Source organism: Manacus candei, unplaced genomic scaffold, assembly GCF_025592945.1.
Source record: "Manacus candei isolate 608988 ecotype Guabito, Panama unplaced genomic scaffold, ASM2559294v1 h1tg000050l, whole genome shotgun sequence".
Classification (NCBI taxonomy): Eukaryota; Metazoa; Chordata; class Aves; order Passeriformes; family Pipridae; genus Manacus; species Manacus candei.
Genome location: NW_026138098.1, coordinates 35,883,960 through 35,911,280, shown reverse-complemented (window position 1 = coordinate 35,911,280; position 27,321 = coordinate 35,883,960). Strand labels below are relative to the sequence as shown.

Below are 27,321 nucleotides of genomic sequence, written 5' to 3'. Positions count from 1 at the left end.
GGGAAAGTACTCAAGGCTCAGTCCTGGGAAATCTGCCCAAAGGAAACCTTGGGAAGAAGCTGGCACCAACCCAAGCTAGTTTCTCTGTTAGCAAGGATACACTGATGGAGCACCACACTGATGGCATTTACTGCAGAAACAGTATCAGAAATCTATAATCCTTTCTCTCCATAAACTATATTGTTGTACAGTATATTAAACTCCCTTAATAAACTGCACTACTTCCTTCTTACCTCCCAAGCACATAAAATAAACAGCTATAAAAGGAAGTGATTTATAAAATGAAGCATATTCTGTTTTCTGAAAGGAAAATAGTGGCCAATGGCTCAGAGTCCTGATGGACATCAGTGACCAGTGGTGTCCCCTCAGGGGTCTGTCCTCTGCTCCCCAATTTTTCTTTCCTGCAGCATCATCTAAATTAATTTACCATGTCATCTAAATTAATTTACCTACCCCTGATAGTGACCGCTGCATATTCAGTGCTGGCTTTTTCCATTTTGACTTTTGATTTTTTTCTCAGTTGGCATAAGACTATCCTTGAAGAGGTCAGAGCAACCCAAGGGAAAAGCAGTGTCATTTGAGAAGCACAATAACAGCCTACTACACAGGCCAATAAACAACATTAGAAGCAATTCTTTATGGACATTCAAACCCTTTACCTTTTCATTTTGTCTTTTATTATAAAGAGTACTGTCATTTCCAGTACATTCTTGCAATAAAATAGAAAGGCTTAAAAACTAACTGGTGTTTTGTTCAGATGCATCTGAGTGTAGAAAAAGCCACTCCATTACAGGAGATTAAGCACTGACCTCAGGGACCAGGCATGAGCCACACACAATATCAAGTTGCAGCTTTGCTCCAACCCCTCTTATTTAGCTTTTCAAACAAACTGTATGTTCAATCTAGTTTGATTCTGTTCCAGCTCAGCTTCTAGTCCAGGCACTGCAGAGATGGTTTGCACGTGCAGAGAGAGGAAGGGGCTGTTTGCACAGAATCCCAGAATCATCCTGGTCAGAAAAGCCCTCCAAGGTCACCGAGTCCCCCCTGTGCCCGATGCCCACCTTGTCCCCAGCCCAGAGCACTGAGTGCCACGGCCAGGCCTTCCTGGGACACCTCCAGGGATGGGCACTCCAAACCTCCCTGGGCAGCCCCTGCCAAGCCCTGACCACCCTTTCCAGCAACAAATTCCTCCTCCTGGTCAACCTGAGCCTCCCCTGGCACAGCTGGAGGCCGTTCCCTCTCCTCCTGTCCCTTGTTCCCTAGCAGCAGAGCCCCCTGGGAGCCAGAAGGTCCCCCCTGAGCCTCCTTTTCTCCAGGCTAATTCCAGGCTTCCTCCTTTTGTCCAGTCTATTTCCCACAGAATCCACCCAAGGCTGGACAAACCACTGCCTCAGTGGCAGTGCTGGGACCTGGCAGCAGCTCGGAAAGAAGAAATCCCTTCCTCTGCATACACCTAATTAACAAAAGGAATTAAGAACAGAAAATTCTTAGGCTCAGGTTTTGCCTCTTCTATTTCTTCACTGAAGGCACAAAGACTCTTTGGTTGTGTCACTCCTGGCTTTGCTGCTGCTCACCCTAATGCAAGGACTTAGAATCTCCCTTTTTACCTTCCCTTACACAGACATTATGAAGTTCTCTTGTCTTAACTTTAAGCTATCACCTTCTGGTTTCCTGATTATGGCCAAACCAGTGGGATTTGGGGGATTAAACACATGCTCCAGTTGAGGGACTAGCCAGCAGGAGTCTGCACAGGGAATAACACCACTGAGGTATGCGGGTCCTTGATGGGATTCTCAGGGATCCAGCAGGTCCCTGACTGCTCCTGGGCTCTTCCTGGTCTCCCACCGTGACCATCAGCCCTGGAGCTCTTGGTGACAACTCCTGCTAATGCTCTGCTGTGCTCCAGCTCACCCTCTCACACCACTGATTACAGCATTCACAGTCCCCACTCACCCACTGACCTCGGCGTTTTTAAGGCAAATTCAGTGCTGGAAAATGTTTTCCTGGAAGTGCAAATAAAACCACAGCACAATATTCCACCTGATCCTTTAACTGCCCCCAAACAGCTCTGGTGTGTGCCTTTAGAAAAGACTTGATGCCAGTAATTCCAGTTTGGAGCACCAGTGAGCAACTGAATGGGAGCCTCACAGGCCACCTCGTTCCACCCTCTGCCACAGGCAGGGACACTTTCCACTAGCCCAGGTTGCTCCAAGCCCCATCCAACCTGGTCTTGAATTTCCACCTATTATTGTTCAAGTGTCCAGGTGCTCATCCTGTAAAACCCCAAATAGGTACTGACAGGAATCACCTCAGGGTTTGTGTTGTCCCATAACAACGTGGCCAGGGCTCACTGCAGGGAAATGCCTGCAAATAAGAAGCTCTAAGGTGTGCACAGCATCTTTCCTCTCCTATCAGTGAATGCACCAATGCCCAATAAATGCAGTTATTTTATCCACTGTACAACTCTCAGACAGTATAGAATATCAAAACCTCACACAAATTCCATTATTTCACCAGAGAGGCTCAGCTAATGATTCCAACTCCACACTCTTTGTCAAGTTAAAAGGTACTGGATACACTTAGATATTTTATATATTTAACAGCCAATTGCTCAGTGTCTATTCAGAGCTTAAAATTAAGTACCCAGCTGTGGCAGTTCAGCACATTCTCCATTAAGACAGAAGGGTGGTTGTTTTTGTTTAACAAACAGTTCATTTTCGTGGCAGGCAGAAAGGAAAAAGGAAGCTTGCCAGAAGTGTGGATTTTACCAGAAAGAAGTGACTGGCAGGTGGTTCTGGGGTACAAATATGCTGGATTTATACATTTATCTTGGGGTAATCCCTAGTCCTGGCTATGGCAGCTATGATTATTTGACTTTATCTCATTATTTCTAGAAACTTTCTGTGACATACCCACCCCACTCAGTCCAAGCAGAAATTTCCCACACATACTTCCATGCACTACAACTGTTCCTACTTAGGGTTCTACTTCAGCCCATTTCCATCCTCTGAGAGTTTGCAGATATGTTTCCTCTTGAAAAGTACTTTAAAAAATCCATCCCAGCAGCAGTGTCCAAGGCCAGGTTGGATGGGGCTTGGAGCAACCTGGGCTAGTGGAAGGTGTCCCTGCCCATGGCAGAGGGTGGCACGAGATGAGCTTTAAGGTCCCTTCCAATCCAAACCATTCTGTGTTTCTATGATTCTTTTCCTTTCATAAATCTGTGCTTCCTTTGGGGCTTCACTGGAAACAAGCCTTGTTCCTCTCCTCCCATTTGCTCCTGCTCTACAGATCCCATCAGTTCTCTGCCTTCCAGCAAGTTCCTGGTGCCTCTGTCACAACAGGAATTCCAGATGTCCAGAGCACACAGACTGCACTGGGCTGCTGTAGTTTTTAAGACTTGAAGCATTAGTACAAAAATCTGAATGTTTGATCTTGGTCTGCTTGCTCGTCTGGTCTGATCAGAATAAAACCTTCCATCCCAAGGCACTTCTGATTTTAGACATCACTTCCTTGTTTTCTGCCTGAATTTAATCAGATTCTACCCTATCCCTGTATGAAAAAGCTGATGTCCTCCACAGAAGATGAATTCCCTCGAACTGCTCATTTGTCAAAACCATTCATAGCTCAAGTTCCCTAAAGACTTCTCACTGTAAAATGGCATTTTGGCTGAAATGAAATTCATCTTAAACAGCAACTATTAAAAGGAGTCATGAAACTCCATGAAAACCTTGGAGGCACTGCTAAGCAGGTTATTTACCTTCTGGTTACTCACCCTGTTTTATTTAGGAAAATAGTCACTAATGAAAACATATCACATGTAAACTTTAGGTAATATCAACTCACTGTATGATACACCAATAAGTCACATGGTGATTTTACACAGTTGGCAAAGGAAGGCAGTTTTCCCCACTCTCTGGAAACTTCAAGTATCTGAAACACACCATAGCCTGCTTAATTTTATCCCCTCTTTTCCAGGCTTCTTCTTCCATAGCCACAGCAGAGAGATGCAGACCCTGGAGACACTCCCTCTATTTGAAGCCCCTCATGACCTTTTATTAGGGTCATATTTGGATGAGGGAACTCAGACAGGGTGCCTAAAGGAGTCTTACACACAGCTTTCTCTTGCTTTTCTAATTGCACTCTTTTACTACACCACAAGACCAAAGTCTTAAGGATCATTAAGGCTGGAAAAGACCTTGAAGATGATCAAGTTCAGCCATCAACCCAGCACCAACGTGTTCATCACTAAACCATGTCCTCAAGTGCCACATCCACACGGTTTTTGAACACTTCCAGGGGTGGTGACTCCACCACTGCCCTGGGCAGCCCCTTCCAATGCTTGACAACCTTTACAGTAAAGAAAGTTTTCCTAATATCCAGCTTAAACCTCCCCTGGCACAACTTGAGGTTGTCTCCTCTCGTCCTGTGGCTTGTTCCCTGGGAGTAAATATCAACCCTCTCCCGGCTCCAACTTCCTTTCAGGTAGTTGTAAAGAGCAGTAAGGCCTCCCCTGAGGTGACAAGTGGCTCTCTGCACAGCAGCCTCCTCACTGCTTTTTGGGAGCTCCTTTCAGCAGCAGTTTGGAAGGTGACACAGGTGATGTCTCATTCCAGTGTGTCCCACACCCAGTGATGCCAACACACCTCACCAGTTGCTGGAAGAACACTCACACCAGGCAAATCTTGGACAATCATGGCTTCAAAGCAGGAATGCCCAGCTCTGGCTCTGCTGGTAACAGTGGGGGGGTCACACAAAGGTTTGAACCCAAACCCTCTGTGCCACCACCAGCCCACTCCATTTTCTCTGCCAACAGGGGGTCAGCCAAGGAGCTGCTAAATCAAAAACTAATCATGAAGTGGAGCCAGCTTCCAGAAGAGCATTAAGCAGCACACATCCTTCCCTGGGACCAAGGTCCAGCTGCCCTTCCACCCTGCAGCCCTCCGTCAGCATGGGCTAAGTACCAGCACTCAGGGAAGAAACTTGGGCAGCAGAGGCAGCAGCTCCAAAGTTGTTCTTCTCACAACCACAACCTTAAATGATATTTAAATACAGCTACAGACAACATTCTCCTCCTCCTCCTCTCCTTTTAACACTCCCATGCTCCTACCAGGAAGAAAAAAATATTTTGTGCTGGATCCAATTAAGATGCAATCAATTTTAACTGATTCTGTTCTGAGTAGGCATAAATATTTCTCATAAAAGAAGTTAGGAAACTTGATTGATATAGATTAATAGGGAGAAAGGGAATTATGTTACAAACAGCTGGAAATTAGCTTTGTCCTTGCAAACATGAGACAATACCAAAGGTCTCTCGGCCTTAAAGTACATGCAAATCACAGAGGAAGAGGAGTTTTCCAAAGAGGGCAAAAAGATCCACTTAGCACAGCAGGGATTTAAAGGCTGGAACACCAACAGCTTCCTACACTGCCATACTAATCACCTGTCAACTCTGTGTTTCAAACAGCTCTTCACTTCAGCTGGGAAATGTCCTACTTTGTATTCATGCCTTTGTGGCAAATCTGAAGTCCAATTCTCCCTTTTGCTTGTTTCCCCCATTATTATTATTTTAGCATCAATTGTTCTACATATATTTTTTCTTTTCCTTTTTCTTCTCTTTTCTGTTTTGTCTATTCAATTGTTGCTGATTGAATGGTCACAGTGGAGGCTTTGCTATCCCAAATTAGGAGTTATTCCTTGTCTCCAGCTGGAAATGAACTGATTGAACATCACAGGAGACAGAGCAGTTTCTTGCCACGAGCCAGCCCTTCTAAACCCCCCCAGAAGGTGCACCCTCAAACCTCAGCTCTCCTCCAGCACAGACTGAAGTGCTGCCCAGTGTGAGAGCACAGCATCTGCTCAAAGGAGTGGGAATGACCTCCTGGGGCTTGGAGAATGGCACCAGACTTGATACAGGAATGGCTTAACATCCCTGCTGCAAATCCTCGGAAAGGAGCACTGCTCCCATGCTGCTCACTGCAGCAGGCACCAGCAGAAATGAGCTCCAGCAGCCCCCAGGCTTCACTTTGCTGCTTCCTCACATCTGGAAATCCATCTATGCTGTAAATATACTCTGTGGAAGACTTCTAAAGAGGCTGATTGACATCAGGATCACACAGACATGAAAGCACTACAAGATGAGGTGTTTGGAAGGCTCCTCTCCCCGGTGAGATGAAAATCTATGACTGCCTTTGAAAGAACCCCAAATCTCTGTCATTCTGGCAGTTCCAAGGAGGGCTCTCACTTCCAAACTGAGGAAGGCAAAGGGAGAAAAGTCTCCTGCAGGGTATAAAGCCAGGACATACAAATACAGACAGACATGTACTGGGCTGGGGAACTCTGAATTAATACAAACACACTGGGCTCCAAGCAAGCCATGTCCACTCAGGCATCACACTCTGGAACTGCAATCAGATTCTATGAAAGCACCAGTCCAGCATTTAACAGGGGCCAAAAATCACCCCCAAAATCAAACCAACCAAACAACAACCCCAGCAATAACTATGAAAAAAATAACACCCCCCCCCCCAGATCTCAAACACTGCACCTTTATACACTCTTCATCAGCCCTGAGTCTGGGACACTGTTTGTGGTTCCATCCACCCATCCCAGAGATGGACTGTCCTTGCATGGCTTCCTGTGGCTTTGAGGACACCCTGGCAGCCAGCCTGGCAGCAGGCACTGTGGCTGTTTGGTTCTCCTTCCCATCAGCTCTAACACTGCTGGACATCACTAATTGCAATTAGTGATTTCTGTGGGTGAGTGAGATGAAGCAAGGACTCACCATAAGGGCAGGATGACATTCCCAGCTGCTTCCATCCCCCTGACTGAGCAGTTTTCACTGAGTTCCAGCTGCACTTTGAAGGGCAGGGAGATGCATCTCCCTTTGGTTTATCTGGGCAGCCACAATCTGGATCCCTGCAGGCTGCCCTGAGCTGCTTCTGCAGCCAGCAGAGACCCCATTCCCGTGGATAATGGTGTTCATGGCACACTAAATCTGTGTATTTACCTTCCCCACACCGTTAGCATGTCACCTCCTTTCTGTACTTCAAGAATCTGGAGATTTTTAATCTATCTCCTATTGATTTTTTCCCCACACTTGTAACAACCACCATTAGTCATTTCTAACTCAGCTGTGTCCTGCAGAGACAAGGGATGGCCAGAAACAGGACAGGGCTGTCACACTTGGTTAGACAGCCTTGTTTTCTCTGGCTTTGCATCCCTTTTGGTGTCAGACTTCTGTTTTCACCTCTCTGGAGAGGACTCCTAAAACCATTTCTCAGACTGCTGCAAAGGTTTGCTTATCTTTTTTACTTGGTAACAGAGGACAAACCAAACTAGTGTTGACATTTTTGTGCCTCTGGTCCCAAGGTGTGGGTGTGGAAGTGTTTGGGAAGAGCTGTTCAGCTCCCTTGGCAACAGTCCTGAGACAGGGAAAGCCAACACTGGGCTGTTCTTTAAACCCAGTAAATCCACAGAGCAGCTGGATGCTGATCCCAGGAAAAGCAATGCAAACATGCATATGAGACCAAATGCATGCTACAGGAATATAACACACCTATAAACATGAGATAATGGAAAAGAAATTTAAAAAATATATAAAATTGGTTATTTGTCATGAAATTACAAGCCAGGAGAACAAAGGGAACGCGAGTTTAAATTTCCATGGCCTCATCTCACATAAGCTGATTATGAAACTATGAAAATAAACGGGATGAACATTAAATGGATTAAGAGCTGGTTAGCTGAGAGGTCTCAAAATGCAGCCAGGAGGAAATCCCTGCATCAGCCACGTGTAAACACACAGGTCCAGGGCTGGGAATGATTTGGAAATGCAGTGTCCTGCCTGGGAGGGGTCTGGTCACCACAAAGATGCTGCAGAGCCCCCTGGGTACCTCTTTCCTTTTGGGATGAAAACAGCTGCAGATTTTGGGCATACTCAGGGCAAATATTCAGGCTCATACCATGCCAAATTGTCCTCCAGCATCTGCCTGCCATCACTGCTGCTAACAGGACAGTGTCCATGGGCACTGACAGGTGTGTCACCAAGGGGATAACGAAGATGTGCTTGGCATCAGCAGGGTAAAGTGGGAACAATTCACAAAATCAAATTAATCCCAGTCCTCTGGGAGGAGCCCAGCCCAATGACCACATCAGAGAACCCTTGATACCACAAGAAATGCTCTAAAACCCCCTTTTTCTACTTCCTCAAGCAGAGATTGAAGAATGAGCTGACCAGACTTGCACTGCCTTAAGGCACCAGAGTAAAAACTGCTTCCAGTGGGGACAACTCCAGTCCAAGCAAGGCTGGATTCCCACCACAGAAAGAATGAAGGTGTGTGTTCTGTTAGAGGTGGAATATTTTCTTTTGGAAGTGGAATATTTTCCCTTTCAAGCTGTATGTCAACAGTGTGGTCAAACTGTTTCTTAACAAAACAATGGGAGATGAGGACTGGAAAAATAAAGGCTGTGCTGTGTGAGGGCATTCACGTGCCCTGCTGGGAGACAAGAAGGTTACAGCAACCTCATCATCTATTCAGGGCTTTTCCATTTCCCACTCCTCAGTCTCCCCCTTGCACTCCTGTACCAGTAAGGTTTGTATTTTGCCTTGAGCTGGAAGAACATTCTCCCCCATTAACACCCCAAAGCAGGAAAGGCTCAGCTCGACTCACAGCTCTTTCCTTCTGCTCTGTTTCTGGGTGTAACCCCACAGACAGCAGTCACAACCCCAAAACTGGCCTGGCATCTAGGATTCATAAAATACCCAGAGCTACCCAGTGGTTAAGAACTGTCATCCTGCTTAAAGGCTTCTTAGAGCTCACAGAGAAGGTACCAAAAAGTTTCAGGGCTACGCTCGGCTGCTGAATGAGAAGGACAGTGAAAATCAGTACTGTGGGAGGATAAATATGTGTTTTCAATTTATTTTAATAATTAATAATCCTTCACAGATCTCTGACACTTACCAGGCTTGTTTTCAGACAGCCAAGCTGTAAGCTAACATAGATCACGCCTCAGATTATAAAGAAATAAAGCAGAAACAAGGCAGCACATTTTTATTAAGGAATCTTTTGCTATTTTTTTTTTCAATCTACGCCATACCATATTTCAATAGTGAAAAAAAAAAAAAAAAGAAAAAACCAACCCAAAGTTTCACTGTGCTGTCAGTTGGGTGAAATTGCCCTTGAAAAAAAGCAGCCACCGTTTCCCATCTGTCTACAGAATAAAGGATTAATGAAAGGAAACCCTCAGTCAATTTAAAAATAATGAGGCATCAATATGTAGCTGCTTCAGCTCTATCAAACTGAATTAACAGCTCATGGTATTTTTTTTTTCCTCCATCTCCTCCCTTTTTTCAATACAATTGACACTAAAGAGCAAACATGCTACAACTTCACATCTCCTAAGCACCCAATTCCTTGTTTATAAACAGCTAAAATTTGCTAACTTAAGTTGTGCTTAATCTTATTAAACTGAGAGTAAAAATTCCATTTTTACACCTCAACTCCAAGCAGGCACAGACTGTCCCCAAATACAAGGAGCTGGGCCCTGTGGAGCCAAAACCTGTCCTAAGCAAAGGAAGCAGCCGATTTACAGGAGATAATTCTAATTGTACCCATTGTCAAAACTACTTTAAACCCCCAGGTGATACAGGGAACCACAGAGGGTGTGTCTTTAATCCTGTTACCTCACACTGGAAGAGCTGCAGTTTATGGAGTTTGCACCAACACTGTGCAACACAAACAGGCAAAACCCCGTGTGAAGCTATTAATATCCAGTTTTATCATCTATTTCTTCTCTGCCTCTCCACACTGACCCAGTGAGGCCCAAAAAAGCCCATATATTTTGAATTAACGATGAAAAACACGTCCTGCCAACGCACACCTCCCATGCTGGCATTTACTGGTGCTCAGGAGCTGTTGGTAATCGTGTATTCTAACCACTATCAATTATCATAAAAAGGTTGAAGTCTTCACCTACTGCTTGATAAATAATGCATGAGTGAGCTTAACAACGGGCAAGAAACAGAACTGCCAGGTCTTTAACACTTAAAATACACCGTGGGCGGTGGGGGCCCCAACAAAAGGTGTTCTCCAGTTGCAGAGCTGGGCAAAGAAAGGTGCTTTTTAAGTGCCTTTTACAGAGCTTGAACAGATGAAAACCCATGGTTTACCTGAGCTGCTGTTAATAAAACAACTGAAATAGCAGAAAGGAGTTAGAAGTAGTAATGTATATGATATTCCAACAGAGAAAAAAAATAACATCTCAAAATGAAAGCTCTGTGATAGAACACGTATACACCGCCTCCACTTTAATCAGGATACACTGATTAAACAGGGAGGTGTTTTCTGACCTTAGTAAGTCTATGAATTCTATGATTCTATGCATTCTTCGGTTTGGTTTTGTTGTTTTTTTTTTCATAGCCACAGCATCATCCCCCAGCTCCACTACAAAAAAAAAGAGGAGCACATCCTTCCCTTTCAGCTCCTCTCAACCACAGATCCTTAAAAGCCGAGGGGAGGGGGGGAGTGAACAGCCCCGGTGACAACACATCTTCAAAAGGAATAGTTCCTCACCGCTGGGATTAATTAAGTGCCTGGAGGGGCATCTTGGGGGCCCTGTTGCCTGAGGGACTCCCCTTCCAAAGGCAACGCTGCCCTGTGATGCCTCAACAGGAGCATTAATGCTGAATAAAGGCATGAAACGAACCCCACAGGGTCGCTTTACAAATGTAACGTGTCGTTCCATTAGGAGCTGCTTGAGTTGCACTCGAAAGGATTTTAATGACCCAGGGCAGGCATCCCTGAGCACCTCGTGGCAAACAGGCAGGAAATCCCTTCCAGGAGCCTTGAGGATGAGGAGCCCAGCAAAGAACCCAGAGCTGACAGCTTGTGCTGCACAGCCAGGGCAGAGGGAAAGGCTGATCCTTCTCACCCACAGGCAGGCAAAACCCCCCAGTGTAACACAGCTAAATATTGGGGAATTGGGGAAGAGTTTCTTCTTTCCAGGCCCTTCTGCTTTGCTTTTACAAGGAAAGTGGGAGAAATGAACTGCAAAGTGCAGTCCTTCATGGACAGTCAAAGGCAAGGATGAGGCTAATGGTTCCATCCAGGCAGATGTGGGGAGCAACCCACGGCTCCAAAACTTCCACAGAAATTAGGAATTCAACACTTCATTGTATTATTCTCAAAAGAATCCCCAAAGGGACCCAGTAAGATTTATGCTTGTAAAAGGACAGAGACACCAAGGCATCAACAAGAGTGAGCAAAGAGGTGAAGATCACAGAACCACCAAGGCTGGAAAAGACCTCCAAGACCACTGAGTCCCACTGTTATCCCAGCACTGCCAAGGCCACCACCCATGTCCCAGGTATCACATCTCCAAGTCTGTTAAATCCCTCCACAGATGGGGACTCCAGCATGCCCTGGACAGCTGTGCCAGGGCTGGACTGCCCTTTCAGTGTAGGAATTTTCCTGAATACCCCATCTAAACCTGCCCTGGTGTGACTTGAGGCCATTTCCTCTCATCCTACCATTGTTCCCTGGGAGCAGAGCCTGAACCCCCCAGCTCCCCCCTCCTGTCAGGGACTTGCAGAGCCAGAAGATCCCCTCTGAACCTCCTTTTCTCCAGGCTGAGCCCCCCCAGTTCCCTCAGCTGCTCCTCATCAGACTTGAGGATTATCCACCACAAACCCCAGAGAGGGGAAGGACCATCCCATGAGCTCCACCCCAGGCAACTGTGTTTGTCAGCACTGCATCATCTCACCCCAGCCCTTCCCCTGCTGGGAGGAACCATGGGCAGATTGGCTGCATCAGAGAGTGGGGAGCTGCATTTCAGGGGGAACAGCATCAGTAATCAAAAAAAAAAAAAAAAAAAGAAAAAGAGAACAAACAAAAACTATCAAAACGCACAGACACACTTGAAGAGTGAGGTGGTTCTCCCCACTGCTGCTTTCCTCAGGGATGCCCTTTGCAAAAACTATTAATTCCTTGCATGGAAGATAATTTATCATAGAACTGCTCTTTTAAACTTCATGCTGTTGTGACAGTGACAAAATAATAGGCCCAACACGAATGCTCTGTAGTGCATTTCAGAAGCAACATTTGCCAGCTTTTCCATTGGGCTCATAAACCATCTGAGACATAAAACTTCATGCCTGGTAACAGCCACATATAATTATTCTACTGAAAAGAATTAATATACATTTGATCATATAAAAACATCAAAGAATCACAGAAAGGTTTGGGTTGGAAGGGACTTTAAAAACTCATCTCATCCCACCCCCTGCCATGGGCAGGGACACCTCCCACTAGCCCAGGTTGCTCCAAGCCCATCCAACCTGGCCTTAGACACTTCTGGGCCAGGGCAGGTCCAGCCTCTGCCCCACCAGCACCCCCAGGGCCTTCTGCCTGGGCTGCTCCATCTGCTCATCCCCAGCCTGGACTGATCCCAGGGGTTCTCCTGACCCAGGGGCAGCACCAGCACTTGGCCCTGTTAAACCTCCTGAGATTCTCACTCTTCCAGACCTTACAGTTGGCCACTGTTCCCTAAAACTTCTCCAGGAAAAGGACAGAGGGACTAAATGATCTTCAGGATTGTGCTAATGGCATAAATTAAAGGCAAACAGCCAGAAGGTCGAGACTTAATGATTTATTTTAATCAGGCTGCATGTTCCCAAACAGTTGTTTCAATAGGATAAAATGCAGAATTATCAGAGTAATGATGAAAAATGGTGAGTGGATAAAGGAGGAAAAAAATATCAGAGCTGTGGAGCACAACGTTTGGCTTGATTAACATGACTTTGAAAATCTAAAAGGATACAAGGAGTTTTCACATGAGACTGTGTAACAAAATAAAGCAACAAATGTAATTTATGTTTGAGCCAAGAAGAGCTTTGAAATCCATCATTTATTGAATTATTTTACTGTTCTGAGCACTCTGCTGTTCAAAACAAGCAATAAGTTAAGTGTTATTTCTTATTAGCACTTCAAAGTTGGAATCAAGGTAAAATTACTGATGTTTTTGGAACAATCTGCTTAAAAACACAGGGAATGTCAGGGAGAAAAATTTGCCTTGAATTGCTGTACAGTTAAAGGAAGTTAAAGGAAACTGGGGCTTGACCATTTGAAAGGCTTTCCCCCCTCCACTTTTGTTTTTATTTTAAGGTGTGAAGGGTTATGAAAGTATTGAGGACAGCTCATTATTCACCTGGTCCAGGTCCATGCTCCCAGCAGCCCTTTGAGACACATGTTGAAGAATGAGAGATGCAAAGCCAAACCTGCTCACCCAGGTGTGAAAAGGTACTGGGGTTTTATCAGTGTTTTAAATGGAAAGGGAGTTGAGGTTTCCTTAGATAGAGGTAATTTTTCAAAAGCAGGCCTGGGCTCAGAGAAAGCCTCTCAGAACATGAATGGGAATTTTGTCCTGGGACACAGGGTTCCCAAGGTCCTCAGGCACCTCCAGAAGGAGACAATTTTTTGACACTGACAAGAAAGGAAGGATTGGGAGGGAAGTTTGAGGTCCCATCACACAAACAGGTCTCCTGGTGTTAACTGGACTTTGAAAACAACTGAAGTGGCTCCAACCATTCAGATGAAATATCAGGAGGAATGGCTTCCCTGTGAGGGTGGGGAGGCCCTGGCACAGGGTGCCCAGAGAAGTTGTGGCTGCCCCTGGATCCCTGGAAGTGTCCAAGGCCAGGTTGGAGCAACCTGGGCTAGTGGAAGGTGTCCCTGCCCATGGCAGGGGGTGGAACTGGATGAGCTTTAAGGTCCCATCCAACCCAAACCATTCTGGGATTCACACCCAGCACAGAGTTGAGCAATAGGTGAATTTGGAGAGCCCAGTTGGTTCAGCTCAGCAGAGCCTGGGCAGGTAAGAACAGCTGATCTGGGATGGAGCAGCTCCAGTGCCCAAGAACCAGCAGAGATGGGGCTTCTTGAAACAAGAGCACCTGCCCAGAGAGCCCACAAGAGCTGAATGGAGAAGGGCAAATGGATTGTGAGCAGCAGGGCAGGAGCCCCACCTTGACAAAGAATTCCCATAACAGTCCATTCCTCAGGAGGCAGAAGAAGACCCATTCACTCTGACATCAATGCCAGTGGCACAAGAGAAGATCTGAGTCCTCAGCACGGGGAGACCTCCAGGGCACCCACTATGTTCACATGGCACAACAGACCATTCCTGGGAGGTGGCTGGGCCAGGCTCCCCCAAACCCACCAACCCTGCTCTGAGCTGTTTCACACTCCAAAAACAAAGTGATACCAAAACACTTCCAAAGAATGACATCACATTTTTGGCAATTACTACAGGGGCACCAATCCCAGCCATCACCTCACACACTCCCCAGAGGAAAACTGATTTTAAACTGGCTTTGAATGTATTAAATACTCCAATTCTTGCACTGCTTTATTGAGGTTGTGAAGGAGAAGACAGTCAAAGAATATTACTACTAAAACAACATCTCCTGTTTCAAAATTGTGTGGAAGAAATAATTAGTGGAAATATGCAGTTCTTCACTGGCAAAGGTAAACTGACACCCCTGGAACATGGATGGATTGTGTACTGAATTTGAATAATTTATTCTCAATACTCAAACTCTCAGAGATGAGCTCTTCAGAAAAGCTCCAGTCTCTCTGAGGAGAGTTTCCACTAAAAAAGGAAACCCCAAACACACTTTGAAAAAGCCTTGGCATTACAGAGCAGAATCCTGATTCACAACTATGATGCTTATCCCAAAATGGAATTCAGTTCCCAATTTTTGGCCTTGTAAACAACACAGCTAGGAAAGAGCTGTGGGCTTACCTGATCTGCTAATTACTGCTACAGTTATTCAATATTTAGTGAGCAGAACCCAATCACTTGCAGTTGAATTAGGGCCTGTGGGTTCTCCATGGCAGCTGCAAGAAACATCTCAGCAGATCCACCTGGAGCTGTGACACCTGAACATGTCTAACCTGACAAAAAGAGTGAAAAACAAAGAGCTTTGATGGCCACACAAAGTCCTAAGAACCCTCAGAGGGAGATAAGACACTTAACTATTATGAAAATAAGGGCAAAACCCTCCAAGCCCTGAAAGTAATTTAAGGACTATTTTACCTCCTTCAAGAGCAGCAATACCAGGGGAGGACATTTTTCTAGACAGGTGATGGCACAAAACCAATTAAAGATTTCCAACTCTATCAATAACTTTATTTTCTACCCTTAAGAATTAATCCATTTCTAAAAGTGTGACTTTTCTCCCCTGCTTCCACGTCAAATTATATCCTGCTTTTTGGCACTTTGATCTTTTTTCTTAAAAGGCATAAATTAAAAAAAAAAAATTACTGAAAGTAGAGAATTTTAGAGACTTTTAACAAAAGCTCTGCTTAAGTACTGGTGATGAGCTGATGAATAGAAGTAGAATAAGAAGCTGATCCGTTTTACAGCTTCTTCAGTCTTTACACATTTGTCCCACATGAAAAAGTGTGAGTGTGAATTTAAATCTGTGGCATAAAAATAGCATTAGACACCAAATTGCTTCATGACTTCCCAATGAAACCCTTAATACCAAAATCCAAAGAATGTATCATTTTGGAACAGAAATGAACAAACAGGCTTGAATGAAACAAAAATAATTTCCATAAATTTAGACCTCTTTTCCCATCTCATGAATTTATAAACTAAATCAAATTGTCAGGGAAGAAGTGATACTTCCTAGTTTGCATTTTGATTGAAGCATCTTAAAGGCAGCAAGTTGAGCCCCAACACACGAGCCAGGTGCTGACATGAGGAATGGGAAGGAGTTATAAAAATAACAGAAGTCATAAAAACAAATATTCCATATTTCATCTAATTGAAGACATTTATTAGCCGAGGAAAAGAGAATTTTCTAACTTAAAGTTCTTACACCTCCTCTCAACTCTGAGCCCTCTCCCCTGACAAGAGCAGCAGCTCTGCTCTTCCAGCCCTTTCCTGAAATACAAATGTTATGCTCTGATAACATTCCTGCTGTTGCATTTAATAATAATTCTTGGGACAGCTGATTAAGGCCAAATAATCCTCAGTTTTAATTGGCTGGATCAGTGAATGCAGAAGACATTTCCATCTCTGGCAATCAAACAGGCAAGACATGACAAGAAGGCTCAAAGCACATTATTAACCTGTGCACGAGCCAAGTTTCCTCCACCATGGAGAAATCTGAGGACAGTACCTGGACCAGAGCACTTGGAAGAGTTCCACCAGAAGAATAAACCAAGTCAGCTACAACTGGGTGTCTCTTGATACCCTGGCACTTGTACAGGTGTCCCACCTCAATGCCAGGGAAGGCAGCAGCCTCAGTAAGTCCCTTCCTGATGCTCTCACAGTAACTTTCCTGGACAGACATTTCCCTGTGGATTTCTATGACCCAGTGTAACCCCTTTCTCCAAGTCAAACCAGCATATTCCTAAATGGCACAGGAATGCCCTGAATGATCCAGAACTAGAGCCAGCACCTGTCACAGAAACCCAGAATGGTTTGGGTTGGATGGGACCTGAAAGTTCATCTTATTCCACTCCCTGCCATGAGCAGGGACACCTCCCACTGTCCCAGGTTGCTCCAAGCCCCGTCCAACCTGGCCTTGGACACTTCCAGGGATCCAGGGGCAGCCACAGCTTCTCTGGGCAACCTGTGCCAGGGCTCCCCACCCTCACAGGGAACAATTCCTTCCCAATATCCCATCTAACCCTGCCCTCTGGCAGTGGGAAGCCATTCCCCCTTGTCCTTACACTCCAGGCCCATGGAAATAGTCTCTCTCCATGTTTCTTGTCATCCTCTTCAGGCCCTGGAAGGCCACAGTCAGGTCACCCCAAAGCTTCTCCTCTCCAGGCTGAACAATCCCAGCTCTCCCAGCCTTTCCTCCCAGCAGAGCTGCTCCAGCCCTCTGATCCTCTTGGGGCCTCCTCTGGACTGGCTCCAGCAGCTCCATGTCCTTGCTGGGCTGTTCCCAGGGCTGGAGCAGCTCTGCAGGGGGGTCTCCCCTGAGGGGCAGAGGGGCAGAATCCCCCCCTGCCCTGCTGCCCACGCTGGGGGATCAGCCCAGGGCACGGGGGGTTTCTGGGCCGGGGCAGGTCCAGCCTCTGCCCCACCAGCACCCCCAGGGCCTTCTCCTCTTTGAGGAGCATCAGTAGGAAACACTCAGGTTCCCAATCAGCCCAGGGATGGGCCGACAGGGCTGACAGCACTTGGACATGGTAAATTCAGTGTTCAGCCCTTGGCAGCAGCCCTGGGACTGTGCAGCCACGTGGCCACCCAAATCAATGCAAATCCACTCCTCTCGTTAGAATTTGTCCAAAACATTCTCCAAGGGTAACAAGTCCTGACAGAAGTTACTTAATCTGACAGCTATTAGATCTAATGTATCACCTTTCTTCCTACATAAAAACATAAAGCCAGAATAAACTGCACACCGGGTGCCCTAATTAGCCCAGATGTTATTACGTGCCTGAGCCTGACCCAGCTCACATTTGTTTTGCTGGCTAATCTAATGTGCTCAGAGGTGGCATTAATGACCACACAATGGCATCAGGACACACAGATCCAACCAAACTCTGCTAATACTCAGTGCCACAATCCCCCCAGCCATGATATCACAAGGTTGGGCTGCAATCCTCAGCCCAAGACTACCTAAACTCACCTTAATTCAAAGCTTTATTTATTGACTGCAGTACCTTAACTTATATACACACAACACACCACATCTCCACTGCTGGAGAAACCAGATTCCACACTGGTGAAGGTACATCTGGAAAGCTGGACAAAAACATTCAGAAACACTTTAGGGAGCTGTAGGATTGTCTAAAGGGGTGAGAAAAATCTATGAGGCACATAGACAATGGCATAAATTAGATTAGAAATCAACTGAAGCAGTTTCTCTGCAAACACTTCACATGGATGATAACATATAAAGTAATGATTTGATTTTTGTTCATTATAGAAATGCAGTTGTTAACTGCTACCAAAAAAATAGTGCCCCAAGTGAAGCAAAATGCAGAGAGTCCTTCAACTGCCCTTATGGGGAAACTAAGAAAAATCAACACAAAATCACAGTTTGGCCTCTTTCCACATCTACACACACATCCCAAACTTGAGAAATGCTGTTCTCAAGTCACTTGAAATGGTGAAACTAATATTCCTTTTCTTTCATAAAGCTGATTTTTGAATGATAGAAAGTAATAGGTGAAAATATGTTGGTTTGAAAGTAGAGGTTGTCAGAGAGACAATACAAGAATATCATGGGATCAGTGAGGCTGGAAAAGACCTCCAAGAGTCCCCCCTGTGCCCCATGCCCACCTTGTCCCCCAGCCCAGAGCACTGAGTGCCACGGCCAGGCCTTCCTGGGACACCTCCAGGGATGGGCACTCCAAACCTCCCTGGGCAGCCTCTTCCAGATAATTTCAAACCAGCAGTAACAGCACAGGAATAATTTCTGTAGGAAAGATGTATTTGCAGAAATCAAGATGCTGAAGCACCTTCAAGTCAGTAATTCACATTTTTCCCGAAACAGGAAGGAAAGGTAGGAAAAGAACATGGAAACACAGCTCTAAAAGAATGCCATTCTTGATACACCTGAGTTCAGCCACAGCAACTTCCCAGCTCAGAACATTTTTTACTAAAGAATTTTTGCTCCTTAGGCAAAATGCCTTAAGGCAGCCAGGCTGGAATGGGCACAGGATCCAAGCAGCACATGGAGAGAGGATCCTTCCCTCCTCCTCAGGCTCATTACTTCAGTTCCAGCCCTGCAGTCACTGAACATTTTATTAAGTAATGGTTGTTCAGAGGCATCACACACAGTCCTTGGGAGATGTATTACCACACTGAGCCCCCCTCAGGGGAGAGGCTACAGATTCTGTGCCTCTAGAGACATTTTCTTCAGTCCCTGTCAATTGTCCCTGAAAACCAAGTTATAATGTTTGCTGCAGCACGGAAATTTGCAGTGACATTGTCAATGTGCCTTGGCAATCAGGTCCATTCTTCCAGCATTACATACAATTAAACTGAAAATAAATTGGTCCAACAGTATCGGGGGGGGGAAAAAAAATCCCCAGCTTTGTTCCCTGCATATTTGTGCCCTATTTGCCATTAATCCCTCCCTGCAGGGGGTTATTGATGGGGATTTGTGGAGCAATCACACATCCTCTGCCTCCCTGGGAAGCCAGGCTGACAAAAGATTGCTGCCAAGAGAGCAGGGAGATGAAAAGATACAAAAATAATACCCAACCCACCTCCAGCCACGAAAGCTCATTCCCAAAATTCCTTGGGTTTGCAGGAGTACCAAACATCCCCAGTGACCACGGAGATTTGTGTGTGGAGAGCAGGAGATGTCCCCCTGCTCCTCGGAGCACTTGTACCATTGTAGGGGCAGGGGAGAGAAACAAAAAAACCCCAAATAAAATCAAAGCACAACAGCATTTACCAATTTCCCTAGGATAGGAAAGAGCAAAACCAAAATATTCCTAACTGTGGAGTTTTTTTGTTAGGATTGCACCAGTTCAAATCCTTCCTCACATCAGGGTGATTCACTCGGTGTGCTTGTTTCCTCTCCCCCAACCTCTGCATCCTGTTCCAAATTCTAATTTAATCAGTCATATCTAGCAATTTTCAATTTTGCCAAGAGTCTCCTTTTCCATTAAAAACCCCTCCTACAGATTCAAAGCCCTTGAGCATTTCAGGATGCTCATCTGGAGGGAAAGAGCATGGGCAGCTCCACATGAAGGCCACCAAAAACTTGGGGTGCAGTGGCAATGACAAACTCTGAGCTATGAGTAAGTCTCACTGAGTCTTTAAAACAAGTTAAAACCAGGTCTCAAACTCAGCAATTAAAAAAAAAACCAAATCAGTGGGTGAAAATAACTTTCTGCCTATAAGAAACACATAGAAAAATTCAGTTTTGCTGTTATTATGATCCCAAGCACTATCACCCAATACAGTTAAGCAAAGGGAAAATCAGAAAATAATTCATTTGTACCTTAAGAAATCCCAGGTTCTCCCTTTGAAGGATTCCTCACATGAGCACAACCATCATCTAACATACTATTGCACCTAAATTACTTGATATAAAGAGACATTAATCCCATGGGGGGAAACTGTCACCTCCCAACATCTCTGCTCATCTCTCAAGAGGGTCACACAATAACTGTGGGTCTGACCACGAAAACAAGCAACAGTTATTTTGGAAAATGACTTCTGTTCCATATCAAAAACCTGGGATTAAAACATTTTCTTACCACAGCAAACTGCTTTAGCTGATTTTCCTCATTACCTTTCACATTCCAGAATGGTTTGGGTTGGGAGGAACCTTAAAGCCCATCTCATTCCGTGCCCTGCCATGGGCAGGAACACCTTCCACTAGCCCAGGTTGCTGCAAGCCCTGTCCAACCTGGCCTTGGACACTTCCAGGGATGGGAAGTCCACAACATACCTCAACTATTTATACAGATTAATTTTCTACCGAGTACAAAGGATGAAATGCTACGAGAGACAAGCTCTGGTGGCCAAACCATTTCAGCTGAAGGCAACAGGGGTCATTCTGCCAAAACTAAGGACCACACAAGTGACACACACACCAGTGTACAACAGAGACTTGCTAAGAACCAACACATCCCATCGAAAGAGCACAACCACCTTCATGGTCCTCCTTTGGACACTCAGGATTGCAAGGAAAACCCCCACAGGAGGAAGCAATCAGCCTGCTTTCAACAACCACTCCAGTAGCAGAGTTTTTCAGAACACAGGTGCTTTAACAACTGGTTTTTTGTTGGGTTTTTTTTTACCATTCTGTTATCCATCTGACCTTGAGCAGCTCCAACAAGAAGCAGTTCCCCCGAGGATAACGGCAGAGAGGTTCCACCAGCGTGACATGACTTTGTTCACCATTTCAAGCACCCACACATGATAAACCACCACCACACACAGCACAAAACCACACTTGGCTTACAAGGTTAAAAACCAAATAAAATATGAAAATAAAAAGCAGGAAAGAGTAGTCACAATATGAGGAGTAACAGCTGATTCCAGCAGGGCAAAGCACTTCATCCCATCGCAGTATTCTGCACAAATGCAATGCTCACAGATCAACAATGTGAGAACTGTATGACTGGAGAGGACAATTAAAACAATTGAAAACAGAAGGTCACTCATTTTCTTATGAGATTTCCACGACTACAAGCAAGCAAGTTCTGCCATTTCAGAGGTGTCCACAAACTCACCTTATTAAACTTAGAGCAAACCAACAAGCAGCAAAACACTCCCATCAAAGCTGCAGAGCAAGGTGTCAGCTTTACCCAACCACACCAAAACCAAAGACTGACCAGAACTTTGTCCTCTGGTAACATCACACTGACATAAGAAGTTAGATGGTAAAAATGAAGTTGGTGTATATAAATAATTGTGTTATAAATAATGGTGGGGGCACTCACCGTTCCGACTCTCCTCGTCAATGGGAACTATTGTGGCTGGAGGACCTGTTCTGGCCAACTTGCAATCTATAAAGATGAAAAGTAAAGTTATTTCCCATTCCAAAAGTAGGATCTTGGGGGTTTTGTTGCTGGGGTTTTTTAAGTCAGTGTATTGGGCACGCTAAAGTATTCACTTAAGTATGATGTAAGTATGAGCTACAACTGGCAGCTAAGTTACACTCACAGAGGATCAAAATCTGAGCTGTTTGCTTATCCCTCGCTCACAGGAACTTTACAGAGCATGGGGGAACGTGATAACAAAGGATTTAACATCTCAGACACGATCCTTATTTAAAACAAACACCTACACAGCAAAATCTTTATATTATTTGTTCTGTTGTCTGTTATGTCACTCTTTCCATGTCATGAACACACTCCCCAAATCCCAGAATTATGGAATGGTTTGGGTTGGAAGGGACCTTAGAGATCATCCAGTTCCAACCCCCTGCCATGGGCAGGGACACCTTCCACTAGCCCAGGTTGCTCCAAGATCCAAACTGACCTTGGAAACTTCCAGGGATCCAGAGGCAGCCACAAATTCTCTGGGCAACCCGTGCCAGGGTCTCCCCACCCCCTTAGCAAAGAATTGTTGTCACAGGCCATCAGGACACAGTTGGATGGCTACACTAGTGAATCTGTTCGTGTCTTGCTCTAGAGATCCCACCAGGATCTCTAGCCCATCCCAACAGTGAAGCACAACTCCATCGGGACAGAGGTAATACAATGGTAATTTAACCCAAAGAAATAATAAAAGAATGATTAGAAGGTATAAAACGTAATTAAAGTTTCACAACAGAAACAAACATAATTTGAATTTAATTGCAACAAAAGGATCTACTCAGTGAACAGAATTTTAACAATGTTCTAAGGAAAACACAAATCAAAAGCAGACGAGCAATGTTCAGGAAGTCACGTTTTGCCATCTTACCCTCATATTGCCAGTCTGGAGTCAAAAGTTTAGAGTCATCAATGGAAGCAGAGCAGAATAACGAAAGAAAATAAGTAAGTGTTTGTTGGTGCACTCAAAAGATAGGTTCAAAGACAAAGCAGTACATGCAGAGTTAGCAAATGCACAGGTGTAGCCTTAAAATACATAAAAGCATGTATAGCACATGTGATGACTGTATTTTGGCAACAATTGGGGTTGCTGCTTTAAATGGAAGAAGAACAGTGCCCCCTCTAAAGCCCACAGAAACAACAGTTAATTAAGAAGCACTTTTTATTTTCAAAGAGCCTCAAAGCACCACTGACCCAGAGGGGTAAGAGACAACCACTCTCCTTCCCCTTTCACCACACAGGACTGCCTGGGAGACTGCAGCCCATCTTTAAACAGACATTTCGAGGCTCCTCTGATCCATGGATGGCTGCACCCCATTTGTATGGAATGGCACCTTCTAATCGAGTTCTGGCCAAGGGAAGAAATACTCAAGTATCACTCTTCTGGGTTTTTTTTTGAGGTCTAAACACTTTACACACAAATCCCAATAGAAAACCATGTGTAAATTAAACCCAAGAGCAAGCTGAGGTAAATGCTATTTCCCAGCTCGTGGTAAAAATTACACATTCATTGACTTCAAAGGAACCGCTTCAGCTCGTTCCAGACTATAATTATCCCAGCACAGACAAGACCTACAGAGGGAGATCAAAACAGTGAAGCTTTTGTTCAGATCTCCATTTGGGTGAGATCCCCAAAGGACACCTCTGCAGCACCGGGATTTCCTCCAGCGACAGTTTTGTGTTGCTCTCCTGAGCTCGACTGCAAGACCAAACCTCTGAACAGCACGGGGATGGTCTGACAGGACAGCATTCCTTGAGGCTGCTGATAGGGATGGACAGCCTGAACAACACCCAGTTACAGAGCACAGGGCACAGGAGTGTGTCCAGACAGCTCTGGAATAGCCCCAGGGAGGACACTCCACCCCCTCTCTGCTCTCTCTTCAGGGCTGGGGCACTGCCCAGCCAACAAGTTCTTCCTCCTGTCCAGCTGGAACTTCCTGGCCATCAGTTCCTGCCCGTTCCTCTTGGGCCATTGCTGGGCCCCCCGAGCAGAGCCTGCTCCATCCTCTGCCCCCTCCCTGCAGCCCCTCCAGCCATGGCTGAGGGCCCCTCTCAGGCTCTGCTCTGGAGGCTGAACAGCCCCAGCTCCCTCAGCCTTTGCTGCTCCCAGAGCTGCTCCAGCCCTTGGGCATCTCCGCAGCCTGCGCTGGCCCCGCTGCAGGAGCTCCCTGGCCCTGCTGTGCTGAGGAGCCCGAGCTGGGCCAGCCCTGCAGATGTGCCTGCCCAGGGCTGGCCAGAGGGGCAGGATCCCCTCCCTCCACACAGACACTGAGAAATACAGAGAGCTGGGGCGGGTGCCCATCACTCCCCTTCCTCACCCCAGTGACTCTGCTTGCACAGATTCATCATCCCTCTTGGACTGCAATCCCAGAATCACTGGGGTTGGAAAAGACCTCCAAAGATCACCAAGTCCAACCTTTGACCCAAAATCACCATGCCCACTAAACCCTAGGCAGTCTAAATAAAATTACTGAAGAATGAACTCTTCCTACATACACCTTTTATGCTCTAGGTTGATACATAACAATTGATTATCTCTTTTTTTTAAAATTAAATTAGCTATTATTTTACTTTGAAGCTTTTTTTTTTTTTTTGAAGGCATTAACAGAACAAATAAATCATCTGGAAAACCGTATCTTTCATATCATTGTAGTTTCCTGTGGGTGGGAAGATAAGCCATGTTTGCATTATCTACGTGAAATAAGGACTAATTTTCCCCCTCTTACTCTTTTCACTGGATGCTATGAAAATTCCAGAACCATAACAAAAATAACTCCTAACTTTTCTTTCCAGAGATGTGTGTGTTATAATTTTCTAGAGGATGAGGATTTAGATCAACGACTCCTCAACAAACTCTTTGTCAGGTGAAAGAAGCTCAGCTTTGCTATTCCCCATTCAACAATGACACCACACACACAAACAAATAAAAATTCAAATAAAAATCCAAAAGCAGGGACAATTTTTAATTCTTAAAATTTCATATGCCTTACCAAAAGAAGAATCATTATTTTTTAAAAAAAACTCAGCGAGCTTTTCCCCCTGTCATCCATGTTCCATGATATTTTCTCCCTGCTGGGTGTCCCAGTGAAAAGTTCACCCAAATCAGACCAAATTTTAGTTCTATTTTCAGTAAGAAAATTAGCAACATTACAAGTCAGATCACATGTTAGCAGCCTTTTTCCAAAGCTGGTTTTCCATCAGACACATTGGAATGTCCAGAATTATAATCAAAGCAGTTGTACAGTACATTTAAAATGAATGCTCGTTCCAATCTGGATCTGGAGAGTCTCAGAGAAAAGGCAGAGTGAAATGCAACAACTTGCAGAGGATTTACTGCAAGTGTGAACAGGTGAAGCAATAAAATCTACCACGAGATAAATTTCAGTGAAAATAAAAAAAATAAGAGCAACAGCCAGAACTATTTCTACAGCTAGAGGAGAAAAAAAATACAAACAACAAACAGGATGGGAAGTAGGAAACTTGCTGTGGCACCAATAACAGATTCATGAACAAACACGTAGTTTTAGTGCATAGATAAGAGTTTACAGATTATTTCACATAATTTCCACCATGCCAGTACCAACCAAATCTCAGACTGCTTTTTAAGGTGTCTGGTACCCCCTCGATCCCCTTCTCAAAGGGCAAACTTAATAATGCCACAGCTTTAGTGTCACATTCATCACCAAACAGATAAATTTAAAACTGTAGTCCTACACAAATTCCCAGTTCAAAGGGAGACAATAATTTTAATTAAACCTAAGGACAAGTTACATGGTGTAAATACATGGGTGGTACCTTTTTTTTTCCCCTCACAAAATACAATCAGTAAGTAGCAACAGCACCTCAGTAAGACATAAACTCAAGCACCAGGTCTGGTCAGACGTGGTGGGAATTACTTGAGACAGGAAAAAGGGACACTTTCCACTAGCCCAGGTGACTCCAACCCTGTCCAACCTGGCCTTGGACACTTCCAGGGATCTAGGGGCAGCCACAGCTTCTCTGGGCAACCTGGCCCAGGGTCTCCCCACTCTCACAGGGAACAATTTCTTCCCAATACCCCATCTAACCCTGCCCTCTGGCAGTAGGAAGCCATTCCCTCTTGTCTTGTCCCTCCATCCCTTGTCCCCAGTCCCTCTCCAGCTTTCCTGGAGCCCCTTTAGGCCCTGGAAGGGGCTCTCAGCTCTCCCTGGAGCCTTCTCTTCTCCAGGTGAACCTCCCCAGCTCTCCCAGCCTGGCTCCAGGGCAGAGGGGCTCCAGCCCTTGGAGTATCTTCATGGCCTCCTCTGGGCCCACAGGTTTCAAGTTCTCTCAAGTTTTTTCTCACTTTTTTTTTTTTTTAATTGTTCCTCAACAAAAAAATATTTCAGCAGTAAGACTGATTTATTAAACATCAATGAGCACAGGTAACTGCAGACCCAGGTTCACAGAATCCCAGAATCAGCTGAGCTGGAAGAGACCCACAAGGATCATCAAGTCCAACTCCTGGCCCTGCACAGGACCATCCCCAAGAATCACCTCATGTGCCTGAGAGGGTCATCCAAACCCTCCTGGCAGCCTTGAGGCTGTGCCCACTGCCCTGGGGAGCCTGGGCAGTGCCAACCACCCTCTGGGGGAAGAACCTTTCCCTGAGATCCAACCTGACCCTGCCCTGGCACAGCTCCAGCCATTCCCTGGGTGCTGTCCCTGGTCCCCCCAGAGCAGAGCTCAGTCCCTGCCCCTCCTCTGCCCCTGCCCAGGGAGGTGGAACTGCAGTGAGGTCTCCCCTCAGTCTCCTCTTCTCCAGCTGAACACACCAAGTGCCCTCAGTGTCCTCACACAGCTTCCAATCAAGGCCCTTCCCCATCCTTGTTGCCTCCTTGGGACACTCTCTAATGGCTTCAGATCTTCCCTATATTGTGGTGACCAAAACTGCCAGAATATTTGACATAATAATAGATTTCTGAAGGAGATGTTAACACAAGACTTTAAAACCAGAGAACAGAAAAATGCCCCATGTCTGGGAGCCTCAGTACAACTCTTCTAGCCATTGTTTTACCTCAAGTTGTCCTTGAAATTCCTGAGCATAATGGAGCAGTCTTTGCAGTCAAATCATGATATATCAAACACACTTGAAAAAAGAAAAGGCACTACATAAATGAGCTCCCCTACCTACAGTTTTCACGGTGTGTTTTATGTTTAAGCAGCAATGCTGGTAAATGGAATCCTGAGGTAGCAGTGCCCTCACCCCTGCCCTAAGGACCTTACAGGAAAAGCAAACAGAACTTGCTAAATAAAACAACAAGCTCTGAAGGTTTTCCTAAAAGCTTGCAGAAAAGCATTTATGTTCCTCTCATTAACTTCACTGTGCTTTTGCTTCACATTTCTACAACCAAGGCAAAGGCAGGTAAATAAAGGGCCTGTCTCCTTGGGAACAAAGTGAAAAGCTCTTTAGCACACTCTCCATGTAACAGTGTCAGGGCTCAGATCTATTTGGTTTCTGATGGCTAATTTTCATTATTTTAATTTCTAATTATTTTTAATGAGGTGGCTCAGAGGAAACCCTCAATCACTGTCCTAGGGAAGACACTCAGCAAGGTCAAACAGCCTGAGCAGAAACAAACACAACTTGAATCATCCTGTGTTCTGCCAACAGAGCTGCCTGAGCATCTTCTTTTCCTCTTGCCCTCCTGAAGCCCCCTCCCATCCAGCAGTTCCCCTCCTTTGAGGACTTCTCTCTTCACAGCTAAAGCAAACAGAATCACCTTTAAAAATGAAAATATTATTGAAGTAGCTGATAACAAAATTCCATTGTGGG

General features: G+C 45.3%; 1 protein-coding gene across 15 annotated transcripts in view; it reads right to left on the bottom strand.

The window, feature by feature from the left end:
• PCDH15 (protocadherin related 15) overlaps positions 1–27,321 on the bottom strand; it is a 670,595-nt gene that overhangs the window by 236,564 nt on the left and 406,710 nt on the right. For 11 of the 15 annotated variants that reach the window (XR_007906667.1, XM_051799597.1, XM_051799600.1 and 8 more), the window contains 2 exons: positions 22,399–22,413; positions 21,432–21,497 (listed from right to left, as the gene is read on the bottom strand). Coding sequence is in view for 14 of the 15 variants with exons in the window: in XM_051799597.1 (XP_051655557.1) it covers positions 21,432–21,497; positions 22,399–22,413 (81 nt within the window). In the remaining variant the exon portion in view is untranslated. The remainder of the gene's footprint in view (positions 1–21,431; positions 21,498–22,398; positions 22,414–27,321) is intronic. The other 4 variants (XM_051799613.1, XM_051799604.1, XM_051799611.1 and 1 more) reach the window with 1 other exon arrangement.